This window comes from Alexandromys fortis, unplaced genomic scaffold, assembly GCF_014885135.2.
Source record: "Alexandromys fortis isolate MF-2015 unplaced genomic scaffold, M_Fortis_MF-2015_v1.1 scaffold_8_9099976_23576923, whole genome shotgun sequence".
NCBI lineage: Eukaryota > Metazoa > Chordata > Mammalia > Rodentia > Cricetidae > Alexandromys > Alexandromys fortis.
In genome coordinates this window covers 10,866,381-10,893,170 of record NW_026067899.1, presented here as the reverse complement: position 1 = coordinate 10,893,170, position 26,790 = coordinate 10,866,381, and the positions used below count along the sequence as shown (strand labels likewise).

The window sequence follows — 26,790 nt, the reverse complement described above, 5'->3', positions numbered from 1 at the left end:
GGAGCTACAGTCTCCTCACCCCTGGCTTTTCTTTTACTTTCTGTGGTTCCCTCAAAACTGCTTCGGACCCTCTGCTTTCGTAAACATTCGATTCCCCCTTTTCACTTCTAGTTCCTAGATTGCGACTTACTGTAGGCTACGTCTCATACCTCTATCATATTTAACCGTAACATATCACAGCCTGTGAAAGACACTGCTTCTTCTGCCTGTTTCTAGGAAAGGCTCGTCACATAGGAAGCCGAGAAAGCCATGAGCGAGTGAAGTCCAGAGGAATGTGTCCTGTTGACGTGGAACAGTCATGTCAAGGACCCCCCCAACCTTCCCCAGGAGTTAAGAATATAGATGTGACGGTGTGGAAATGAGCGCCATAGCTTTCTCCCCTGGGAATTTGCAGCCCGAGGACTACTCGCACACTGAGACCGCTCCTACTGAGCTGAGCTGAGCCTGGCTTTTTGATCAGCTGATGCAGTAACGCCACCTTGCAGGTGAACTCAATATAATCAATATGGCGAACTCCCGGGGTGCTGTGGTTTCGCCAGCAGAGACCCCAGTCCTTCTGCTGCCAGCTTTTCTATGTCATAGTCTCTCTTTTCTTCATTCCTTCAGCACCCTGGTCAGGTCCAGCTCTGGCGACGTGCTAGGACGTGCCAAAACAGTACAGTGACGAAATATTCGAAATCCCGGAACTGGACGTGTGTGGGCTGAAGTGTTACTCCTGACACACCGATGCTGAGATTTCTTCCTCAACTTGATGATTATGGGAACAGCACTCACTTCACAGGTTGTGTATAGACTAGTTGAAATAATGTAGGCAACATGCCTACCTCAGTGTCCGGCTCATAAGGAATCTGTACATTCGATACCGCCACCAGAATGCCACTACCGTTTTCATTCTCATAACCACCACCTCATGGCATACACCTTCTCATTTGTATATTGGAGCCCTTACCCAATAGTACCGTGGCTTATTTCATTGTCTATCTATTGCTGTGCTCTTCTGAAGAGCACAGCCTGTCATTGATAGCTTCTGGTGCCTTTATGCACCTCCCAGATTCATGGCTTAAAAAATGGATAAACAAACGGATTCTGTACACGATTCCTGATGTCTTTGTGATATTTTCCAGTCTTAACTGCTGTATCTTGAAATACATCTCAAGATAAAGTTTTCTCACATTCTTGGCTCACATTCACAATCTTGGTTCACGTTGCCCTTTCTCCATTTTAAAAACATCCTCCTGCCTGCCCAAAACAAAAACAAAAAAAAAACTCGAGTACTATCTTGACAGCAACCTAATTTCCAAACATTGTTTTTTTAAATTAAAACAAAAGGCAATTGTATGCATAAGAGTGTTCTGCCTGCATGTGTCTGTGCACCCGAGTGCTTGGTGCCTGTGGAGGTCAGAAGAGGGCAGAGGATCCCCTGGAACTGGAGTTAGGAGGGTTGTGAGCCATCGTAAGGAAACCCAGGTCCCCTGGAAGAGTCATCTCCCATCCCCCAAGTATTGTTTCTGATGCAGAACCAAATAATACTTCCGGAAATACCCTGTTCTCCTGCTGCCCATCATCAGAATCCACTTGCATTTCCTGCACTATTGCCCACTAGAAAGCCTTGCCCTACTGCCCCTGCGCAAACTCTATTCTCCCTGGAGACCAAGGTCAAGCCCCAGCTCTTTCTGAACAGGTCTTAGAGATCGCTTCCTCTTTGGACCTTTCCTCGGCTACCTTCAGCCCACTCTTCTGAAGCATCATCATCCTACATAATGATGATAAAGCTACAGATTTCATTTTCTTCAATTCGTGTAAGTTAGACTGTCTGGGCACGTTTCTCACTGCGCCGGCATCGCACTCCATGAACAAAAGGTGTTCCATGGATGTTCTGCCTGACTATAGATGATGCCAGATTTGTGTGTGGTGTTGAGGACTAGCCCAGGGCCTCACACAGGTAAGCAGAAACTCAATCATCGAGCTCCAACCTCAGTTCTTGGGTTTTATTTTTCATGCCGATTTTCCAGTATGGTACTGACCTTGATGGCAGCACAGTCTCTGATGTCATAATCCTGCTGGAACTCCTGATGCATGATCACAGTAGACACCTGGAGAGACAAGCATGCCTTGAGGACGGGAGTCTGATGGGACTTTGGCTACTTACATAGAACTTAGGCAGCTTTCCTAATTCAAGCATGCCCATTTGCCTCTGAAAGAAAACAGTTTTGTGCTTCAGTCTGTGGAAGATCCGGATGTTACATCAGGAAAGGACTCAGGAACTGCAACAAGGTTTTACGTTTCCCACCAACTCCCAGTCCTAGAAGTGCAGTCAGCTGAGTGTTAGGGTCACCTCCGCGTCAGAAGCCACAGCTGAAAAGGACTTTTTAGGTTTTGTTTTGTTTTCGTTTTTCAGGACAGGGTTTTTCTGTCCTTGGCCGTCCTGAAAACTTTCTCTGAAGACCAGGCTGGCCTCAACCTCACAGAGATCCACCTGCCTCTGCCTCTGGAGTGCTGGGATTAAAGACGTGCGCCACCACACCCAGTGGTGACATTTTAGTATTTTGACCAATCATATTCAGTATTTGTGTATTTGATCAGTGGTGTTCTTGATCAATTGATTTCAGATATCTTCCAACTTGAAAACACAAGCCTGGACACTTACTTTTAGCAAGAACACAGAATGAACTGACTCAAGGAACACTCTGAACTGAAAACCATGACTGTCTGGGAAATGGACACTTAGAAGTGTCATGTACCCCTCTTTAGAAGGAAGTAATATGAAAAGTATGATCTAAGGACCTTTTCAAAATAGGTTCGCCTATTTTGCTTAATACAGATACTTTCTTCCTTACATAATTAATGTCTTTGGATGATTAAAATACTTTTCTATTATCAATAGATAATAGAAATGAACACAAAATAAGTACAAATGAAAACTCTGGAAAAATGATTTGTGCTCTTCAAAGATTACCATGGTGTCTGTATACCTCCAATTTTTTTTTAAATAAAAAAATAGAGAAACTAAATATACAAGTTTTTAAAAAGTAAAAATAAATGGAATCAGTGGGAAGGCTCAGTTTGGGTGAAGGCTGCCAAGGCTGACGGCCTGAATTCAATTCCCAGCATCCACATGGTGGGAGGAAGGAACTGACTCCTGAAAGTTGCCCAGCAGCCTCCACTGCCCCATCCGCAGGCACACATACAAAAATAGCAAAAATGAATAAAAGAAGATGAATACTTTGCTTTTTCTTTCCTGCATCATATCAGTAAGTCTCTATTTCAAAATGTGTGTGTAAATGACTCTAACGATGTAGATGTATTTTCCTGTCTTTCTAATCGAGGTAGAAGTGCTTACGCCTCTCTGCCGTTTTAAAGTTCCCACCGAGAACAGCGGAATCTAGCCAGTGAGCTTCTGCATTTCCGGTCACAGCAGCCATAGATGCAGTGGGAAGAATGTGTTGTTCACTAGGGTCCCACATTGCACAACGATGGATCTCTTGAACTTATTGCTTATCTACCTAAAGTTTCGTATGTTTAGAGAAACATCTTCCCTGCCTCAGTCTGCCCCAGTCCCTAGTAACTGCCGTTCGATTGTCCCCTCTCTCTGCTTTCCTTCTTGTGTGTACTCATTGTACATAGCGCTGTGTTACACAGGGACACATTCATACAGTATATAATATCCACCGAGATATTCCACCCGCATTCCCTACCCTTCCTCCTCCCCATCCTTCTCACTGGTTTCCCTTGTTTTTCCAGACAGCTGTGCTACTATTTGGATGCCGTATCACAGGCCTTTATGTATCTCTATAAAACACATGATTTTATGCCTCTCTATAAAAATCCAAGAACCACAAAACCAGTGATTTTATTTCTCGTTTTGAGACAAGGCCTCGGGTATCCTGGACTGTGCAGGAGCTTTGGGCTGGAATCCCATCTGTCTATTTTTGGTTTTGTCCTCTGTACTTTTGAGTTCATATTCAGAAATCATTATCCATATCATGCCATGCGATTTCCTGCTACCCTTTCCCTAATGGCTGCATAGTTTGCATTTAAGTCTGCAGTGTATTTTGAGTTCACTTTTATTCATGGATGTGTATATAGGTGTGTGTGTGTGTGTGGGTACACAGATTTCCTGTCTTTCCCTTTTGCGTGTCCTGGCAATTTGTCAGTAATCAGTTGGTGTTGTGGGAGCTCCTTCTGCTCCGTCAGCCAATAGCCGTTGAGATACCAGCCCACTGGGGCGTGGTCTCTCCCCCTTTAAAAAAGCGGCTATTGGCTGAAAGAGTGGAAGGAGCTCCCACAACAGGTTGGCGCTCGGTTCATTATTTATTTCTGTTTTTTTTCTCTCCTTTTCTCTGATACTAGCATGCTATTGTGGTCCTGGCAACCTTCTGAGATCAAATGATTAGAGGTTGGTAGAATTATATCCCCGGAGTCGCTCTTCTCTTGTAGACTGCGTTGGCTAGTCAAGTCCTTCTGCAGTTCCACACACATTTTAGATGTGGGTGTTTTAAACCACCAACTTACTTGCTTTTGAAACAAACATTCCTCCCATGTTGTTCTCCCAACATAGAAGTTTTAACTTACTGGTGTCCGATCACTCCACTGCCAGGACCCTTGTAAGTCAGGGCTTCTTTTATTCAGGCCAATCCACAACCAACGCTGCCCACTGCATTAGAAAAAAAGGAAGGGGCCATGTTAGAAGTTTACGACAATACTTGCTAATGACAATATTTAGCATTCACTTGTTTAAAGTGACTGAGACATGTATATGTATTCAGATTTGGCACCAGCAGAAAAGATGACCTCAGGGAACACAAAGAAAGAAATGAAATCCAGCCCTTAGCCCAGAGCAACCATAGAAAAGGTACCTTGTGCTTAAAACTAAAGTTTAAGTTATTTTCTGTGTACGAAAGGCAAAATCTACTCTGCTTTGGTTTTTTTTTTTTTTTTTTTTTTTTTGACAAGGTTTCTCTGTGTAGCTTTGAAGCCTGTCCTGGAACTTACTCTGTAGACCAGGCTGACCTTGAACTCACAGAGATCTGCCTGCCTCTGCCTCCTGAGTGCTGGGATTAAAGGCATGCGCCCCACCACCCAGCAGCCTGAATATCTATATACGATGTTTTAGCGACCTAAAGTACAAACCTTACTTTACAACACCCTCTTACTTTTTAAAAAAATAATTGCCGCTGGTCACAATAACACACGCCTATAACCCTAGTGCTTGGATGCAGAAGCAGAAGGAGGGCGGTTGTGAAGCCACCTTGGGTTGTTTAGCCTGTTTTAGTTCAGTCTGAGCTTTACAGACAAAAAAAAAAAACCAACAACAGCAAAAACAAACACATGCTCTCCTTTTCTCAACATTCTCCAAGTTTAATATCTGTCAGTGTTTTCTCATCTGTTCAACTTCAACTTGTTTAATTTAGAGACGATGAGACTTCTCTACTTACATTTTCACTGTTCTGTTGTTATATTTGTAGAGATCAGTCACTAATTTGTAGACCAGCTAAATCCAGCAGAGATAATTAATTCCAGTTTAAATTCAGCGCCTGTAAGGAATTTGCATTTTCAGCTGTCTATTAGGCCCACAGCTGTCTCACAGGCTCCGCCCTGTATCACACTTCCCTGAACCACGAGGTCTAGACAGTTTCTGCACACAGGTAGCTAAGACAGGGTGGGCTAAGTTTCCTTCCTCAAACTCATATGATGATGTAACTTTTTCTTTCAAGTCGTTTTTATTACGTGCTCAGGCGTGGGAAATTCTTCCCCTAACACGTATTTTAGAATGTTTATCTTAATTACTAATCAGTAACAGTTTGTTATTCACTTGAAGAGAACCTGTTGTCGAGATTCAGGCAGCTACCCAATACCTGAGCCTCTGCAGAGGTCTGCCCAATCCTTCTTAGCTTCCCAGAAGGTGTGTGGGGGCTCTCATCAGTCTCCTCTTAGCCAACAGCTCCCCATCCTTTCACTGACAAACTTCTCTGCTTTAAGTTCATCCCTGAGTCCTGTGCTGAAGTGCAGAGGGCAGTTTCTTTTTTTTGTTTGTTTGTTTGTTTGTTTTTGTTTTTCGAGACAGGGTTTCTCTGGCTTTGGAGCCTGTCCTGGAACTAGCTCTTGTAGACCAGGCTGGTCTCGAACTCACAGAGATCTGCCTGCCTCTGCCTCCCGAGTGCTGGGATTAAAGGCGTGGGCGCCACCATCGCCCGACCAGAGGGCGGTTTCTTAAAGAAGGGTTTGCTCAGTTGTCCAAAATATTTCTAAGCGTCACTCCTTTCAGAGAATGAACTCCATTTTGACCCTTAATTTAGTGTTCAGTATCATTACAAGGGATTCCCTAGTGTCATAAATGCAGAGAAGAGCAGGTTCCCTCTCTCTCTCTCTCTCTCTCTCTCTCTCTCTCTCTCTCTCTCTCTCTCTCTGTGTGTGTGTGTGTGTGTGTGTGTGTGTGTGTGAGATGGAGGGACAGAGGAGAAAATAATCTCTACATCACAGCCTGTTCTGAACTTGACCGTCCTTAGCTGCTGCCAGACGAAGGAAAGAACAGGCCGAAACCACATCGTCCGCTGCACACCCCTAGTGCAGAATTCAAGGATGCTGGAGAAAAAGAAAAACCACAAACGTTCCTGACCATAACTGGGGAGTCAGGTCAAAACGCAACCTTCCTATTTCCTTCCTAAACCGTTTCTACTCCGCCCCCTAAGCACATGGCGTTAGGCTATTTAGGAGACACCATGCGAAAGGTTAGTCAGTGTACAGTGTGTTAAAATTCCCATTGTCAACGCAATTTCCCGCTGCACTTAGTTTCCAAGGAAAACAGTACCTCAGGCACAGCCCCAGATAAATACTATTTAATGAGGGCTCTCAGTCCGCAAAGCCGAGATTTATATCGAAAGCCATTCACGCCTCTTCACAGGAGGGGATGTACACAGCAGCCGTGGCTGTCTAGGCTTTCTTCTCTAATCCCAGGGCTGTTCCTGCTCCACAATGGCTTCCCTTTGGGATACCATTAAGAGTTGCAATGATCTAAGAGCTTTAATGAGTTGCTGTATCACGATCCCTTTTTATTGAAACACAAACAGAGATATAGAATCTCGGCTGTGAGAAATAGAGCGGTCATCAGTCTTAACTCCTAGCACGTGACTCGGATTTGCAGCGGACAGTAGGCTTCTTGCTGAGAAGGTCAATTCCAGGAACAAAAGCAGCACATTCGGGGGTGAACGTCATAAATGATTCTGCTTCCTTCCTTTCCTTTAAACTATTGTGGCAATCTTGGTTTTAAAGTACGCTCTTTTTCTATGCAGAGCCCAGGCAAACAATCGCTTTATAATGGCGTGTCTATTATTCAGGTAGCAGTCTGCGGAGGTAGCCTTCGGCTGGCCTGCTGGCGCGTGTACAAATACAATTCAGTTCCCGGGGATGAAGGGTTTATGGAGTTTTTCTCCCTACATGTTCATCTTTTCCAACTTCAATATGCATTACTTTTTGCAGACAGAAAAATTTTTTTTAAGTGGTATATGCTTCAGACAATTTTATGATAACGTGTACAGGAATGGAAGAAAATGGAAAATATTTTCACAAACTGTTGCCTCTAAGTAATATCGGAAACGGTTTTCGTTTTCTCCTTTACTTTTTAAAGTACTTTCCGGGTTTCACACATGAACTCCTATCAGTTTTGAAGGAGGGTGTTCGATAGTGCTAAAGAGGAAACTAATCAATAGAGGCAGCCATCTTTGCCTCCTCGAGGAGCCCGCTCCGCCCACAGATGCTCTTAATGGCCGCTTCTCCCTTACAGGGCTAGGACATTTCTTGTTCTAGTCGGAGATAATAATTACTCCTTGTATAGAACCGTGAGCTTGTTTTGTAAATATTTTCCAAGAACGCTTCACTAGATAGTATGCATGTGTGTGTGTTTAATAAGTGTTTATATATTAATTAAACAATCAAATATATGATATATTTATACGTTAATATAAACATATTTATATGTTAATAAATATATGATATATGATATATTCATACATTAAGCCAGAAATAAATTAGGGATTTTCTAGATGCAGTTTTCGTGCCTGTTGTAATCACAGGATCTCTATCTAGCTTGTGGTTGTTAATTCCTTCTATTTGTGTTAATGTGGGACAACCACATAGACAGCACAGGCAAGCAAAATAAGGAGCGGAGCATAATAAGCCAGGGACATGGCAATCCGAGTGACGCCCGTGTCCGTGCCCACTACTCAGGGCCCTGTGCACAAAGCCTCACCGCTTCTCTCACCCTTAAAGAGGGCTATCACTGAAACGCACCACTTTAAAGCACTCTGCTTCTTTCCACCCACGAGGGAAGCACCATAATCTCAAGGCTAGACAGGCGCTAATGGCCAGGTTTGTTTCATCTATGTTTTAGCAAAATAGAATTGGATTTCATTATTGAACAAATTTGTAGACTTGGACTTAATCAAAATTGACAATGTACAAATTGGGCCATTGCCAACTTATTTTATGCTAGATTAATCTTTGGTTATTTCATTTCTTTATAATTCTCCACATGAGTATTGCACAGATTCCCTCCCTTTCTACATCTGATTTATGGGCACATACTTTTAAGCTCTACTGAATGTTAAGTTTTAATATTTATAAGAGCTGTGCTTCTAAAATGTAGTTTCCAGATAAAATAACTTATGATGCCTTCATAGTTTCACAATTATTTTATGTTTCTACATTCCAGGTTTTATTCAGAAAGAGTGTTTAAAACCTGATATTTAACAAAGTATTCCTTTTAGATTTAAACAAAAACAAACAAACAAGCCTGTGTGTACGTCAGAGGACCACACTCAAGCCGCAGCCCTTCTTTTGAGCCTGTTGAGGCAGAGTCTTTCTTGTTTCTGGGACATTGCATATCTGGACTAGGTGGGCTACAAGCTCCCGGCCATTTCTCAGTTTCCACCTCCCATCTCCCCACCGGAGAGCTGTGATGTGTGCACGGCATCTGGCTTTTTAAAGGGCTTCTGGGCTGGAACGCAAATCATCAGGCATGCGTGGGAAGTGCTTTCACCTGCTGAGTCAGCGCCACAGCCCCTGAAATGCTCTATTAGTATGTTCCTCTCCTTTAAGATTCAGGATCGTTTTGTTCTGGTCTCAGAATGACATATATTAACTGTCAGGACATAGGGTTATACTATTTCTTGCTTTGGCTCCTTTTATAATAAACTACTTATTCTATGTGTTCTTCATTTTTTTAAAATTCACATAGGAGCCAAGGTATGTCCGTGGCATGTTTTTTTTTTCAAAGGATGCAAGCTACATTTTTCAAATCATTCTCTTCAAAAGTGAAGTTAGGTGGGAGCTAAACACGTTGCGAGCATTTCCCACTTAATACGCTTTAGATGGCGGTCTTCACATAGCTCTTATATTTAATGATGTCCTAAAGAACAAGGCTAGTTAGATTGTCCTCAGTTTCTAGTAAACTTTTATTTTGGGGAAAGGGCTTTAGTTGGATTCAGAGCCGTAAAGAAAGTATTCACTAGGATGTATTTATGTGTGTGTGTGTTTAAAGTCATTTATCCTAGAACACCTTGATTAACCAAACACCTGTTGTCTTCAGAAAAGTAAAGAAAAAGTAATTTTGTGGCATTGAAGGTCCTAATCCCTGTGATTATATGGAAAGTGTCATATTTTATGACCTATATTTTTCTATATTGTCCTGACGGACATCAGGAACATCAGAAGAGCCTTCCACCCTAACACTACAACCACAATGACTGTAGCCACTTTGATATCTTCCCAGTTCCCTTCCTTCCTGTTCTTCTTCCATGGGGTTTTCCACAGGGGTAGTTGCAGTTTTCTCACTAGTTGCCCGAGACCTACAGACTTGCTCTTCATATCCCTAATAATTTACTTGTGCGTTCCTGGGGATTGAACTTGGAGCCTCAGAGATGCTAGGTGAGCATGCTCTGGACCTGTCTGTGTGATTGTGCACAAGTGTGTTCACAGGAACAGGTGGTTTATAACAACTCGCCTCTTTGCAATTTAACTTATTTGGAGACTAACTTTGCTTAATTTCTTTTCCTTAAGATCAGACTTCTCCGCTGATTAGCAAGTATATTCCATTTCCACACACTCCTACTTTCTGTGCATGGCTCTTTCATCCTCAGCTGTCTATTCTCTTCTCATGCCCCTGCTTATATTTTGGGTTCTCTGGCTTCTCTTCTTATCTTACCCTTCAAAATACTGTCTGCCTTCTAAGATTCAGCCTCTCATGACATTTGCCCTGATTGCACCAGAATTACTTCCTCCCCGTCTGGTTCCTTACTATCTTGAGGAATTTAAGTCCTTTGGACAAATAAGCATCCAAAGAAGAAGGGAAAACAACCCGGAAAAATATTACCAAGAAAAGGAATAAATCTGACCTAATGTGATCTCTGAAGTCTCCAAAAAGATGATGGGATCCCACAATGACGATTTCTCCAGGGTTATGATAACACCGCTAAGCTGAAAAACACCACTTAAAGGTCGGCTTTGGACTACAAACTTCTCAGAACAATTTCAAGGTGGCTAGCTGAGATGATCCAGCCTCACAGACTACTCTTGCTGGGACTTGAGACAAGCCCTGCACTTTCCCATTACACGGAAACTGGACAACAAATGATACAGCTACCTCTCCCAGGACTTGACGATTAACCCAAAAATTTCTTTTCAGAAAAGAAAAAGGTGGCGCACACCTTTAATACCAGCACTCTTGGAGACAGAGGCAGATGGATCTCTGTGAGTTCAGGGCCACCTTAGGTTATACAAAACTGATCCAGTTTAAAAGAGGAACAGAGCTCACACAAAGGTGATCCCAGAACTTGGGATCCCACACCTTTAACCCCAGCTCTAGGGAGGTGGAGACAGGAATGATATGGCTGGGCAGAGAGAAGAATATAAAGCAGGAGGAGACAGGAGCTCAGTGCAGTCTGAGGCCGTCATTCTGAGGATTCAGTCTGGAGATGCAGTCTGAGCCACAGGATCGCCCCTTTGGTCTAAGCATTGGTGAAAATAAGAACTCTCTATTGACAGGCCGCTTGGCTGTTTTGAGCCTTCAGCTTTTATTAATATCAAACAGAATTCATGCTACATCCTTATCTTTGTTCTATATTTTTGCCACCCTTTTCTTAACCCAGCAGTTGGTAGGTGCTACACAAAGGGGTGGGGACTTGGTCCACTTTGGGTCTCACGGTATTTTGCAGTAAGGGTGCTTGATGAGGCTGGAGTGTGAAGCTTGGGTGGCTTTCTAGATGCTAACTCACAACAACCTGAATACCTAGCAGACAAAAGGCTTAGGTCGAAAAAATACTCATTCTAGAAATATTACCTGAACTGGTCCTGTAGCAAACGAACAAAGTCCTTCACTTCATCCAGATGACTGAAGCTGGGTAGGTGCGCTCCAAGCGCTTGGCAGAACCTTTCAGCTTCTTCCCAGGTCCTCTTTCTTATAATCCTTTCTATATGGAACACCTTAAGGAAAAAAGAATGTTGTTCTTCTGGAATAATCATGAAATATTTACAGCTTTGTTCGGTTTCAGTCAAAGGTGTGGGTATAATGGAAGCATAAGCAAATGCACATACAGCAAACAGGGCAAGGCCTACCCAGAACGAACTAACTGAAGGCCCACACGGAGATGGCCACTGTCATCAGGTGAGTGGCCTTCCCCAGCCAGGCCGGGGAACTGCTCCAACAGGTACATCCCCAGGACCTTGAAGAGAAAGTGCACCAAGGGTCAAGGCTGAACAGGATACATAGGAACACTCTGGGAGACATATTCTGCCAAGAAATGTGCCAACAGTGTAATTCTGTGCACCAAACACGGAAGCTTGCAGAAGAACAGGGCTCTTTTTCTGATTAAGAACAATCAAAGAACTGTCTATGTGGGTGTGTGAACATCGACAGATGGAGCCAAATCAAAACCTGGCACTTTTGACTGTTTCTTTGATTTGTGATGATTAACTCTATGCCAAAGGAGCCCTAGCTATTTCAAAGAAGAGAAAGAAGCAGGGGGAGCAGGCAGAGAAGATGGAGCCACAGTTGTCTGATGGCTGGCGTGGATGCTTCAGTCCCCTGTACATACACTCTAGCCATGACTCCAGGAGGGAGGAACATGCTTCTCTCTGCCTTTACAAGGGGCTTGGCCCTGTACTATGCTGAGGTTAGTGTCAGTGAAGTGAGCAGAAAACTGAAATGCACCAACCTGGTTGGGATTCCCTTCTTGGGCTCCAAAAATTTACTGGGAGAAAAAAAAAAAAGTCTGATAGCTGGCATCCCTTAGCCTAAGCCCTAGAGTGAAGGGTAACAGACACCAGGTCATAGTCTACAGCCCAGCCCAGCTAACAGCTGGAAGAATTCACAGCCAATCAGTCAAACCATAGAGCAAGAGGTCTATGAAGATGAAACTAAATGTAATCACCGTGCATTTTGGGAGTGGCATTGAAAGGTTTGTTTTATGGAACTAGATGAATGTTACAGGCTGTGGTGGTTTGAATATAATTGGCCCTCATAATCTCATAGGGAGTGGCAGTATTAGGAGTTGTGGCTTTGTTGGAGTGGGAGTGACCTTGTTGGAGGAAGTGTCTCACTGTGGGGATGGGCTTTGAGGTTTCTTATGCTCAGGATACCATCCAGTATCTTACCACATTTCCTGTTGCCTTCAAGACATAGGACTCTCAGCCACTCCTCCAGTACCATGTCTGCCTGCATGCCACCATGCTCCCTACCATCATGATAATGGACTGGACCTCTGAAACTGTAAGCAAGTCACCCCAATTCAATGTTTTCTTTATAAGAGTTCCCATGGTAATGGTGTCTCTTCACAGCAATTAAAACCCTTAGACACAGACCCTAAATTATTTTTTTTAATAAGTTTTAGTTAGAACTGGCTTTCATTATACAAGAAGGAATTTTAATCCAATAAGAAGGATGAGTGGCCTATGAGAATCCTACACACGATGTCAGCATGCTGCCTGTCACTCAGCTTCTCGGAAGGAAAGGACCTCGGTGTTGCAGAAAATTATTTTAAGATGTGTTGTTGTTGTTTATACTGCATTTGTTTAACTCTTCACAGCTGTGATTCTTGGCCTGTCTAAGACACCTGATGGTCTAATAAAGAGCTGAACGGCCAATAGTGAGGTAGGAGAAAGGATAGGCGGGGCTGGTAGTCAGGGAGAATAAATGGAAAAATCTGGGAGGGGAGAGAAAGAAGGAGCGACGAGAAAACAAGGAGATGAGGACTTCAGGGGCCACCCACCAGCGACTCAGCCAGTCACCGAGTAAGATGGAAATACAGGTTAATTTAAAATAAGAAAAGCTGGCAAGAAACAAGCCAAGCTAAAGCTGGGTATTCCTAACTAAGAACAAGCCTCTGTGTGTGATTTATTTGGGAGCTGGGTGGTGCCCCCTCCCCAAAGAGTCAAAAGAGTAAAACATCACACAACACCATGAGATCACTCTGGCTTTGGTCTTTCTTTTGAGGGCTGGACATGCGTAGGGTGCTGGTTGAGCTGTCTGATATGAGAGTCCCATGATGCTTTGCTAAGGACCCCATGCTCCCAAGCATTTGTTAGGCTCTGTGTGCTCACATAACTTGTGTAATAACATAAACCAGGTCGGGAGGAGGACGACTCCACCAAAGGACTGAATGAGGATGCTACTTTACCTTAAAACAGGAGAGATTGGAGGGGAAAGTCTGCCAGCCTTGAGGACAGGGCTCATCGGGCTTCGGGGCTGCCTCCTCGGGCTCCTGGGGGCCACTTGTTTTCTTGCATATTGAAAGGGCTCGGAAGCTTTTGCAGTTTTTCACTTCCCACCTGCCAAGAGTCTTTCCGGTAGACATAGCCACACACCCGCCTGGAGATGCTGGGGTTGAATTGGAAAAGCAAATTAAAAATTAAAATTTCGGAAGTTCAGCCAGGTGGTGGTGGCTTACGCCTTTAATCCCAGCACTCAGGAGGCAGAACAGGTAGATCTCTGTGTCCGAGGCCAACCTGTTCTACAGAGCAAATGACAGGATAGCCAAGGCTACGCAAAGAAATCCTGTCATGAAAAACCAAAGCCTAGGGGCTGGCTCAGAGGTTAAGAGTACTGATTGCTCTTCCAGAGGTCCTGAGTTCAACTTCCAGCCAACCACATGGTGGCTCACAACTATCTGTATTGACATCTTTTACCCTCTTCTGGCCTGCATGCAGGCAGGACGCTGTGTGCATAATAAATAAATCTTAAAAAAAAAAATAAACAAGTTCTTGCTAGATAGTCCAGGCTGCCTTCAACCTTGAGGTCTTCCTGACTCAGCCCTAAGTGCCTGAATTACAGACATATGCCACCAAGAAGTCTATGTTTTACCCATTAGAATATTTCTGGCTTAAGTGATATTTAATCAGGATTAGCATCTATATTCTGCCTTCTCTAAGAATATGTTATTATTATGCTTACACCAGTAGTCATGATCATGCATTGCAGATTTCGTGGGGATTCTCCATTTAAAATACTGTGTTCTATTGTAAGACCACACAGTCCAGTTTCCATGCTATAGAAAAATACCTTAATGATCACATTACATAAGATCATGCAAGAAAATATCAAACATTTGAAGAGAGAAAAATAGAGTGTCTTAGGACTTTTAACTTACTCAAAGCCAAATTTAAACAACACTGGCTTGGAAATCAGAAAGATCTGGATTTTATTAATTCAATAACCAGGTATATTTTATTAAACAAGTCCCTGAAGCCTCTATTTTCTCAGCTCTAAAATCAGATGAAACTTCCGAGGCCCTTCTACATCAAATCCCATTTTCCACAGCAAATCATGGTCAATGCTTGAGGTTGTTTGGAGAAAAATGAACTAACTTTTGAAATAAATGCTACCTTACACTGTTTTCCTCATTTCTGCTCGCTGAGACTAATACAAATAAACCTTTAACTCTGCAAGATGAAGCTAGGTGACAGAGAGAGAAAAATGTAACATACTTCACAGGAAACATCTAGATTTTATTTAAGACTTACATTAGAAAGACGGAAAACAAAATGTCAACACTCCCCCACACACCAAAAAAAAAAAAAAACAAACAAAACCCCAAAGTAACAACAAACAAGCAAACAAACAAATACCAGCCCTCACACTCTTGGGGCTGGCTCTGGGTAGGCAGACATTGGCTTTGGAAAGCACTGGACTTCTTGGAGAGGACTGGATGGGGGATGGGCAGGCCTATTTCCATTCCTGGCTTCACAGACTTCAGTTCTGAAGATCACCGACTCCCTTATACCCAAACGCAGGTGACAGGTGTACTTAGGAGGGACATCGTGGTCCACTGCTTCCTGGTCTGCCACCTTGTTTCTTAAAAATTAAGCAGTATTTTCATAATACAAAACTAGAGTATTGCACTTAGTATTCTTTTGTTGACATCCTCCATGACACCCCCTTTAAATCTCTTAAAACTAAAAGAGCAGGGATAGGGCTCTTCCTCTCTCAAACCTAGTTAGGAGGTAGTGTTATACTAAGGTGCCCATTCAAGGGGCTTCCTGCAGAACTCACTGAGGGTGACACTTTTGGTTTAGTCATGGATTTCTTATAGGTTTTTTGTTGTTGTTGTTGTTATTTTCTTTGTTTATTTTGGTTGAACTGAGCCTGTGCCCTTTTGTTTTCCTCTATAGGCTACGTAGCTCTGGCTACCTGGAACTCACTACATAGACCAGGTTGGCCTTGAACTCACAGATCTGCCTCTCCATTCTGAGTGCTGGGATTGAAGGTGTGTGCACCATGCCCAGTGAGCCTGGGCCCTAACCCTCTCTCTTTTATCCTTCTCTACAAACGTCCTGCCCCTACCTCATCACTACAACCATTTGGCATGAGTGTAATAATCTTTAATGAGTCAGCATTTAGAATAGATATTGAATCCCAAGCAGGAGAACAGCTTCTGCTTCCCCAAGCTCCTCACTCCACCTCTCACCTTAGAACAATGAGCTTTAGAGAAAATCATAAATTCAGAATCACAGGTGGACTTGGCACACTGCTCATTTACGGCCTCCTGTGAATCACCTTTCTGCGACTGCTTGTCCCTCTGTCCCTAGTGCCACATGGCCTTCTAACTGCTTGTGTCTCCTGGGAAACCCAAACAGACAGACACAAGCAAGCTTTGTGGATCAGGGACCGAGCAACTGCAAATCTGTTGCAATGTGTAAGCCCTGGGCTCAGCGCTGCACCCGCTCCGCCCTTGTGAACTCGGCCCTGAAGCGCTGTCAACCCTTAATCAAACGCTCACCTGGTTCAAGAAAATTCCAGTTGGAAAAGGTCACAGCCTGCTTTAGTCCACCAGTGACGGCCCAACTGTACTCCCCGCGGGCATTGGCGTCTCTCAGGCCGGTCCAGAAGTACTTCTGAAGGGACTTGTCGTACTTCTTCATCACGTCATTCAAGTATTCCTGCTCAAATCTACAAAAGACGGACCAATCTCGCAAATGTCTCACAGTTTTTGCAATAGAAATCCACCCTACCCCCCCCCCCCAAGTTGTTTAGGTAAACTCAGTTGAAAGTTTCCTAATACACCTTTACTGAGGGTCACACCTGCTGGTGATGGTCAGGTTGCAGTTCGTTCCGAAAGGGACCTCATCCCCATAGATTTTGTAACAGTTTTCTCCGTGTCTCTTCCAGCCCTAAGTAAGAAGAGGAATATCATCCCAGTGTTTGAGACTTAACGATGCCCTTCCCACCCCCCCCAAATAAGTGGGATTCTGCTACTCTGACAAACTCATACAATCTAAGGAGGTGGAGGACATGATTATTCACTGGATATGGCTGGAACTCAGTTTCACCAAACACCTCCGCACGACTGAGATGAGGCTCCATTTTCTCTGTCCTTGGTACCCGAATCACCCTATACTGCAGCTGCTAGTTGAACTATTTTTCACAGTCACTGGAGGAGAGCTATCAACAATGAGGAGAGCAGCCATATTTGCAAACTGAGAGGGATCCATGACTAGGTACATCTTTTCTTACTGTAAGACCACTAGTGTGTTAGGATTCTCTTCCTTCTCGCTTTCTCTCAAATAAATGAACAGAAACCAGTGCTTTTACTTCCCAAGACTGAATCGTTTAAACTTCAAATATCATCTTTAACCAAGGAGGGCTCATTCTACTCAGGGAAATTCACAATGGGATTACTCACCTCCTCTGGAGGACACAGCTTGTCAGACTGTGTGTCATTAGTTAGCTCTCCCTTTTTCTTGCACACATATCTGAGCTTCTTTTCACAGGACTGGACTTTCCACTGACCTAACTTTTAAAGACAAAAACAAAAATATTTCTTACCAAAGAGAATACTTGCCAAATAGTTAGAATTAATCACAATAACTATGGGAGGCCAGGAAATAACTATGGGAGCCACTATGACGGGTAGTGGCTCAACCCGTCATCCCTACCGACACAGCGCATACACACGCCCTTTCTTACAAGCTAAACAAGGAAACCTTACTAAAGAACATTTAGTTGAACAGAGAAAAATACCCCCGAAGAGGCCAGGATTCTAGTGGCTTCCCTGTGACCCGGGGCAGTTTGTTCACAGATTAAAATTCTTTGGGAAACATCAGCTAAAGTCTGGTCACATTCCCTCAGATGCATAAGGAAGATGGTGGTTATGAGAGTTACTGCTAGGGGTCTAGGGTCAAAAGATTCTTTTAATTCTACTCCAGTATAGACATCAAAATTGTCTCTTTCAAAATACGCTACATAGAATTAATTTTGCTGAACTGACTTAAGTCGCATTGCTTCCCGAAGTGAAATGTTGGCGGCTTGATGGTGACGAGGGTCAGTGTGGAACTCGGGCAGGCTGCGGAGCGCTCCTTCTGTTCATTCGCTGCTTCCACTTTTGACAATGTTCTGAGACATCTTGGCTTTTAAAGTAGGCCACCGAGTGTGACACCTTCTCAAACACATCCCCACCACGGAACCAGCTCTACACAGTTCTAAATGTGTTGCTTCCATTTAAAGCCTCTCTAGATGTCTGGGTGACAGTCACCCTGAGTACCAGGAGAGAGCTGCCTATAGGAAAAGCGATCCAAACAGAAACCAAAGAGGTGCCTACGTCCTTCTGGACAAGACTCAGCCTATTTTAGGCTCCTAACCGGAGTGCGTTCAACAAATGTTTAGCAAGCTACATTTCAGGAAAAGATAGCTTTCTGGACAAATCTAATGCAATATTTTATATAAATTTAAAAAGTTAAACTATCGGAAACCATGTAAAACTGAAATACTGGAAAGTGTTCTCCAATTAGCCTCAAGTTAGGATGAATTCAAAACTTAATCGCAAAAAAAAAAAAAATAAATAAAAAAAAAAAACTTAATCACAGCATGGAAAGATGGCACCTTCCAGGCTAACCTGTGCTGGCCTGCCAAACGTCAATCATAAGGAGCAGAAAGGCCGATGGAGGAGACTCAGGCCCTCAAAGACAGCAGGTTATCCGAGACAGTCTGACACACGAGCTCTACCGCATCTGTATATCGTCTCGAGAAGGCAGTGAGAGCTCAGACTGCTTGCTCAGCAGCTGCCTTTACTTACCCTCCACTCGGTAGCTCTCAGAGTGACAAGCTGCAGGATTTTACCTCTTCCTTCTCAGCTCACACACAAATTCCTAGCACAATGTTCTTATTAATAGCTCTAACAAAAAGACTATAAACAAGCCACAGGAGGCTCCTACCTTTCCTATATAGGAAACACAGTTGGGAGTCTTATTGTAGGGAACACTAGGCTCATTCCCATTCCAGTACGTTAGAGTAACTTCCGTACCATCTGACCACTGGAACAAAGTGGGGCTCTTTATGTTCTTAAGGCCCGTCCATATTTCTTCTTTGACATCTGAAAGAAAAACGTTTGGTTTTGTTTGGTTTTGCTTCGTCGTATGTTGTAGTATGTGTGTTACCGATTTTTACGTGTTGATAATGTCATTTTAGGAGCTTTGTGGTATGTTTTTTAGATATGTTGATGAGCAGACAGGGTGGGTCTTGATGCCCTGGACTCACAGAGGCAAGGTACCTAGAGAGAAGGGTGCGTTAGGATCGGCCAGCTGGGTGTGTCTCAGGCCTACCGCATAAATGCTGCTTCATGGGGATGGGTGAAACTCTGTAAACACAACCATAGAGATCCTGATTAGAAATGGTGAGCATCCACGCTGCCCTGAAATGACTGCTGTTCTCCACAGGGGAAACAAAGCACCGTGCAGACACGGAACAGGGACCTCCGCAGCCTGAGTCTAGGAAGAGGGCGGAACACAAGCGGTCTAGGATGCCTTTGTTTATCGGTCTCGTTCCAGAGAATTACAAAAGCGGGAATGATCATCAGGACAAGTTCTAGAAGAACTTAAATAAGGTCTAGCATTACTGTGGGAGGGGGAGAGTTTCTGATCACACAGTGGCTGCTGGGTGGCGGTAGCTATTTGAACTGTAACACAAGGAGATGGAAATTAAACAAAAGTCATGGTTCAGCTCCTCATTCTTCCTAACTACCTTTCAAGAGTTCAAAAACCACGTGGTAGCTGCAGCACAGGACAAGTCCAGTTCTACTGACTGCCCCACCCCCACCCCCAGATGGGCTGATCCAGGGCCAGGCAGGAAGCCTCCCATTCCCACCAAGAGTCTGAAAACAGTGAGACTAGAAACATCTTTAACTCCTAAAGCAAGAGGTTTAAAGCAAAAAGAAAGTAATCCACAAGACTCACCGCCACTATGGAGTTTTGTGACAACCACCTCGACGTCCGCTAAGGAGTGAATGCTGATGAGGTCACCGCCAAAGGCGCTGCATTTGGAATGGGCCGCATCCCAGGTGCCACTTTCATTTGCCAGGAGATAGCAAAATCCATTATTTGGCAGCCAGCCTGCATCACAGCGGGTATCTGAATACGTCCAAACATCTGGGGGTGTGGGGGAAGGGAAGAGAGAAAGCAGCAATTTATCTACCAGTGAAGACAGAGCTGTTTAGAATCAACAACAGTGCGAATTTTTCTTTCTTGAAGCACAAGGCTTCTGGAAAACTGGGAGACAGGATGTCAGCTATCAGGGAGACATGAATTTGATGCTGTGTTTAATGCGTGTCTGGCATCATCAAAATTCTCGCAGAGATTCAGATATGATACGCACTTGCTGTGAGACACAGGCTACGGACAAGACTGTTCAAGGGCATAGACATGGCCAGGGAAGGAAACGACTTTAGTCCTAAGAGGTGGAGGACAGGTGTGGAGTGAGCCAGACATTTCCCAGCTCTGAGATTTAGAAGGTCACCCCACCCCCACACACACACGTCAAGCCTTCTTTTCTTGTGTGACCAGCTTAACAACTGACTGCATGCTAACACTAACTGTTGAATACAGGGCAAGCAGAGAGGTAAGGAACAGGATGTGGTATTTCTTGTGTGCTTTCAGATGGCACAGGAGGGGAGGGAAGGACAAATGGCCTCTTCAGACACCTTCATCTGCTCTGAAAGAGCAGTGAGTCTCGGCTTGACCGTGACGAAATCCCCCAGAGAAGTCTAATCTTTCAGAGGTATAGGGCTACTACTCTGGTTAGCAAAACTAGAAACTATTCAACTTATCCAGATCCTCTCTGGAACTTTCTCCTTCCTTCCTTCCTTCCTTCCTTCCTTCCTTCCTTCCTTCCTTCCTTCCTTCCTTCCTTTCTTTCTTTTTCTTTTACATGTAAACTCAGTAATCTTAAAAATGTGGAGCATTCCAAACACTGATGGAAACAGATGCAGAGACCCACAGGCAAACATTAGGCGGAGCTGGGGAAACCCTGTGGAAGAGGGGGAGGAAGGATTGTAGCACCCAGAGGGGCCAAGGCCGCCACAAGAAAACCCACAGAATCAACTAACCTGGGCTCACAGAGACTGAACCAACAGTCACGAGCCTCCATGTGACAGACCTAGGCCCTCTGCATATATGTTACAGTTGTATAGCTTCATCTTCTTGTGGGACTCCTAACAGTGGGTGCTGGGGCTGTCTCTGACTATGTAGACTGCTTTTGGGAGCCATTTCTCCTACCAGGTGCCTAGTCTCACTGAAACTAGATATGCCATTGGCTGATTGGTATACATGGGAGGCCTTCCCTTTTCTGAAGAGAAGAGAGGAGGGGTTGATGGGAGGGGTGTCTAGCAGGAGAGGGGGAACTGTGGTTGGGATGTAAAAACAAACATCAAAAATAAATAATACAAAACATTGTAGTTTTTTTTAAAGCAAACTGATAAAATTTAGGTTCAATTACTCTCATACTTGCAAGCTGATAATGCAATAACTTAGGCTCTAAATGGCATTCATTATTACTATGAGACAGTTCAGTTATGGCAAAGGGACAGAGAGAGAAGCCACATGTAAATGCACTCAAACAATCACTGCCATATTCTAGTTTTTGTCTGCACAAACACATAGTTTCACAAAATTAAAATGATAGGCATATCATTTTGTTCTGTTCTTTGAGATAGTCTTTCATTAACCCGAAGCTCATCTATTACGCTAGAATGGCTGGGCAGTCAAGCCTCGGGATCCTCCAGGACTGCACCCCAAGCCCCAGCGTGGGTTCTGGGGATGGGGAAAACATTGGCGGTATCCGGTGAAGGAAAGGTCAAAATGGGTGTCTGGCATGTGTTTACTGGACTTCACAGACTTATTTGGACGGATGAGAAAGCAAGGAAGGCACCTGGGAGCGACACCGTCTTGTTCAATGGCTTCTTGCAGACGTAGGGCTGCTGGGTTTCTCAGGAAACACTTCGCCACAGCCCCGACTCGGTGTCCATTCTAGCTCAGCTTGACCCGCCAATCAGAGGAGCAACGGGCGTGCCTTAGGGAGAAAGATTTTCAAGGAGGTGGAAAGAAGTTAGGGTCCGACTGGTGCCTAAAATAATACTCATAATTTTATGTCTTTATGGAAACTCACAGTGTGGTTCAAAAGTTCGATTAAATTGAAAAGCGACAGGCCGTGATGAACAACAACATGCTCATTTATGCCCGGTCTAGAACACTGGATGGAGGGGAAGCGCTCTGATCATGATAGCTGGCTCACAGCAGAGAAACACATCTGCCTCTGCCTTAGAGCTCCTTCCACGACACACCCTGTGGCCAGAACCCCTGAGTCTATACTAAAGTTACTCTCTGTGAATGTTTACAACCAGATGAAATACCAACATGTGAGTCTGCCCTTTAAGGCGTTAAATACTGCGTTAAGGACTGGGACTGGAGCTCAGTGCCAGAGCCTAGAATAGTCTGTTTTGGGCATGAAAGAGTATTACTTTGTTGACTAATAAAAAGATTTAGTTAATGAAAACCTCATGGCCTTTTGATAGTACTGAATCCATTTCTCCTCCATGTAGGTAGGACACTTTTATGAATGCTATTTAGGTTTGGCCATCATCAGACTTCAGCTTTCAAACGTTCCTGGTCCTTTCTTTTGCAAAAGAGCTACTGACTAAGCGGAATGGTGTTTCCATTGAGGTAGGTATCTGTGTACTAAGGTTCAGCTGCTGTGTTCATAGTGTTTAGGCGCCATAGTGGGGAAAGCCTAAGAATGTGAAAAGGAAGGGATATTCCTGCTTTAAAGTCAAGCTGCAGACTAAGCCCAACACTGGCAGTCGAGACCCTATGGGCTATAGAATGGCTCCTGGCCATGTTGTGGAGTTCATTCTTTTTCTTTTTGAGACAGAGTTTCTCTGTGTAGCCCTAGCTGTACTAGAATTGGACCTGTAGACCAGGCTGGCCTCAAAGTCACAGAGACCTGCCTGTCCCTGCCTCCTGTGCTGGGATTAAAGACCTGCGGCACCACTGTCTGGGTCATTCTGTTCTTCAAACCCCAGGGTTACTTGCTCTAGAGCCCCGAAGGAAAAGCTCCTTTGCCCATAATGTGGTTCAACTTGGCTAAAGTAACAGCACAGTTAGGAATGTCTTAGAAAAACTTCTGAGACAGCAACTATGAGGTCTGATTGTACATGAACTTCTAAAGGCTCCAGATGAGTAAAAAGTTCTCCGTTTTTGAAGCTTTTACTCTGTATACATTGTTGAGGGAGAGCATTTACCTGGATCCCAGTTAAGAAATTTTAATGGCTTGAAGTCTGACCATTCCCAGCCTCTAGCAGAATAGAGCTGATTCAGTCCGATCCAAACAATTCTAGCAATGTCTTCCTTTCCTGCAGGAATTGTGTAATTTTTAAAATTAAAAATAGGTCTTTATATAATAATTCTGATTATGATTTCCCCTCCCCTAACACCTCCCAGGTCCTCCCCATTTCCACACCCACCCAAATCCACATACACAGCCATATAATATAATAATAATGATAAAATTAAAATACACCAGAATAAGACAAAGCAAACAAACAGAAGAAAAAGAGCCAAGAAACACATTTAGATGCAGAGACACATGGAATTATATAATTTTTAATTGAGATTATATAAATCAGACTATGTTTCTATTGACAGTCTTGACTGAAGCAGGAATCTCACAATGGGATGTCTAGGCAACAGAGGCAGGCCTTGTTAAGAGACAACAAAACATTGTTTTTTTGAGAAGACCAAAGTCTAATAAATTTGTTCAATTCTGCTTTCCAAATAGCTTGCCCAGTTCTCCCTCCTCTGAGGAATTAGTAAATGTCTCAGAGAAGCAGTTTCACTATATATTCAACCCTCTGGTCCTCTGGAACCTACACACACAAACATGCACACACACATACACACGCACGCATGCTTGTTGCCAGGGAGATCCATCATCCAATTTTATTATTTCATAATCAAGACCATCAGCAAAAGAAGGGACGAGGACAGGGAAGTGTAAATAATTTCCGCAGTGAGTCTAGTTGCCCATATGCTAGCTGATGTACACACAATATATGGAGGTGCCCATGCCTGTGCGAGTCCACACAGACAGGAGAAAACCCAGAAAGAATAGAACAATGATTGTAAGGATTCTTACCATCATGTACGAGGTCATAAACCTGAAAAGAAAGACTTTACCAAAACCACAGGGGAAGAATTTGAAAAATTAATTGAAGCCCCGATAGAAGAGACAGAGCAATTGATGAAAAATGGTCTATAAACGACAAAGGGGATGCTGACAGACATTAATTTTGTAAATTTGTTGGAGTATTCTTCAGCTGTAAATGACTTAATACTGTTTCCTAATTACCCCCAGGGGAATACGTATATTGTTACATCATGTCCCTAACAGGTGTCTATGTGTATGTATTATAGACTACAGGGTTTACACTGAGAGAAAACACATCCAGACTAGGAGGACTTCTTAAGAGCTATTTTGGCTCTATACAATCTTCCCCTCACTGAATACCGTAGAAACCAAATGCATAAAGCAGGACTTTTCAGGATTTGCGAAGGCCCTGGGTTAAGAAAGGAGGCAGACTCCCAGGCCCCAGGAGCTAAACCTTCAATGCTGAATGTTCACATGGGGTGCAGGCAGTTGGGGAGTCGGTGTGGTGATAACCATGAAAATGCGAGACAATGGCTGGTAAGGCATAAAAATTCTGGGGAGAAGGAAGAGCTTTGGAGAAGTTGGAGGGACCACAGTCTGGATACAGATATAAGCGTGGGGTGGGAACTTAGTTTCTAAACATCAGTTTCTCTCTAGTTTCTATCTGAAAACACAGTTAACACATGGAATTATTATGTTTACATTCAATCTTGGGTTTTGTGTGTGTGTGTGCAGATTTCAGTGCTAAGGTCTAAGTTTTAAGAGAGGCCAGAAAAGATATCGTCAAAAGAGCACGCCTGGATAAGAAATGGAGAGGAAGAAGACAAACACCTTTGCAGTCCCAGCCATCGGCCCTACCACGTGCAGGTTAAGCCTACCCGTAATATACGCCAGTTCAGCAGCACTGTGGATGCTCAGCAAGTCAGCTCCTTGGTTCTGACAGGAGACGTAAGCTTCTTTCCAAGAAAGAACCTCCTGATTATTAAACTGGTAACAACTTCCAGTCTGCTCGTTCTTTTCCCAGTTACCCTCGCAGCCATTTTCTGTTGATGAAAAGATAAATTAGTGATCGTCAGATCACTGTGCAAGGGCACAGTGCTTTCTGTTCCTTGCAGTGCTTACTAGACTGCAATTCGGTTTGCATTTTCCTAGGCTGTGCCAAAACGGAGGCCGTCATTGCATGGGCCGTGTTTTTGCTCTGAAATGGTAGTCAGAGCACACCGAATGACTCCAGACGGTGGGCTCTTCCACCTTCCTTAAACCCCCTGTTAACTACAACGCCAGATTTTCACTAGTGTTCCTGTGTCACCTTTGCCTGAAGACGGGACTCTAATAGATACAGGTGTGGAACGCTGAGCCAACAGAAAAACATGCTTACCAGAGCTTGGCAAAGATATCTACAGGCTTGCCTACAGCCTGCAGAGAAAGAACTGGAAGCCCGTGTGGGTGCAGACATGCTGCTTAAATATACTGACCATAGAGACTCCTCTATTTTGGAAATTTAGTCCAAATTTCTTCTTAATATTTAAATAGAAGATTGAATACATGAATAGAATTGATATTATAGAACTCACATAACAGATGTATATACAGGCATAGAAACATATATTATATATAAATAAAAACACAATATCGAGCATCCATAGTGTGTATCTCTGTGTGTATGTGGTACACGTGTACATGCTTGCACCTGCAGGTGCCTGTGCTAGTGGTGTATGTTCAAGCAGAGGCAGGAGGGAGGCCCAGGGGTCTCTTTCTGTCAGTCTCCATCTTCCCTTGAGACAGTATCTATCACTTAACCTGAAGCTAGGCTGGCAGCCGGCAAGCCCCACAATCTTCTTGTCTTCACCCTCCATGGCACTGGGGTTACCGGCAGGCATCCTCTGCCATGCCTGGCTTTCTGTTTTTAAACTTGAGTGCCAGAGGTTTGAATTCAAGGTCTCATGTTTACATAGCAAGCACTGTTACTCACTTAGCTACCCCTCCAGACCCACGATATATTCTTTATAGGTATAGAAATGTGTGTTTCAAATAAAGAACCTGCAAACTGCACCCTGAGTAATATAGACCTTGAGATAATGGGTTCAAAAATATACTAGCCAATCCAGGCCAGATCACACGACTTAAGCTCCACCCAGGGGTTTCCAAGGGACTTCCCTACCCCCAGTTACACATTAGATGGATTCATGGACCTTTACACTGGAAAGGCGCTCAGATATCCGCTGCTGAATGTGTAGGTGGGGACAAAGACCGACAGGTGTCTGTGGCGGAAGTATAATCAGAACACCTCAACTTCTTTCCAACAAATTGCCATAAATTTTTTTGAGATAGTGTTCTCATACTACTATAGCTCGGGCTGACCTGAAGCTCTCCATTCTCCGGTCTCAGTCTCACAAGCGCTGAGATGAAAAATGTTAGCTACCACACTTGGCATTTAATACTTCCTAACCGTCTATCACACGCCAGCTAGTGTGGTCTTTTGTAACTCTCACCTGTTTGCTAAGACACTGTCTCTGTTATATATACAAACACTCCTTTGCTCTGACCATCTCTCTAAAGAGGAGTGAATGTTTTAGTATATCCCGGATACTCTGCTTTTCATAAGAAGCAACTAGATATTCGGATCAACACATGGGCATGGCAGAGCAAACAATCTCACTAAGTTGGAGAGGGTCCAAGATAGGCGTCTCCTTCTCTCCCAGTCTTGGCTTCAGGCCGTCAATACACTTCACGTAGTCACCATCCTAAATATGGTTTTTCAGCCCATTTGTGAGATCACCAAGGTGACATCCTTTTAGTCAAGCTACAGTCTCCTATATTCCACTTTCTTCTCC

The 26,790-nt window shown here is 43.8% G+C and overlaps 1 protein-coding gene across 1 annotated transcript in view; it reads right to left on the bottom strand.

The window, feature by feature from the left end:
* Positions 1–26,790, bottom strand: part of LOC126488921 (lymphocyte antigen 75-like) — a 115,433-nt gene that overhangs the window by 73,310 nt on the left and 15,333 nt on the right. Inside the window, 12 exon segments of the mRNA XM_050122792.1 lie at positions 2,025–2,093; positions 4,573–4,654; positions 11,333–11,475; positions 13,668–13,867; positions 16,266–16,435; positions 16,568–16,656; positions 17,169–17,279; positions 18,697–18,854; positions 19,714–19,905; positions 21,683–21,823; positions 23,052–23,162; positions 24,835–24,999. Of these exon segments, the coding sequence (XP_049978749.1) occupies positions 2,025–2,093; positions 4,573–4,654; positions 11,333–11,475; positions 13,668–13,867; positions 16,266–16,435; positions 16,568–16,656; positions 17,169–17,279; positions 18,697–18,854; positions 19,714–19,905; positions 21,683–21,823; positions 23,052–23,162; positions 24,835–24,999 (1,631 nt within the window).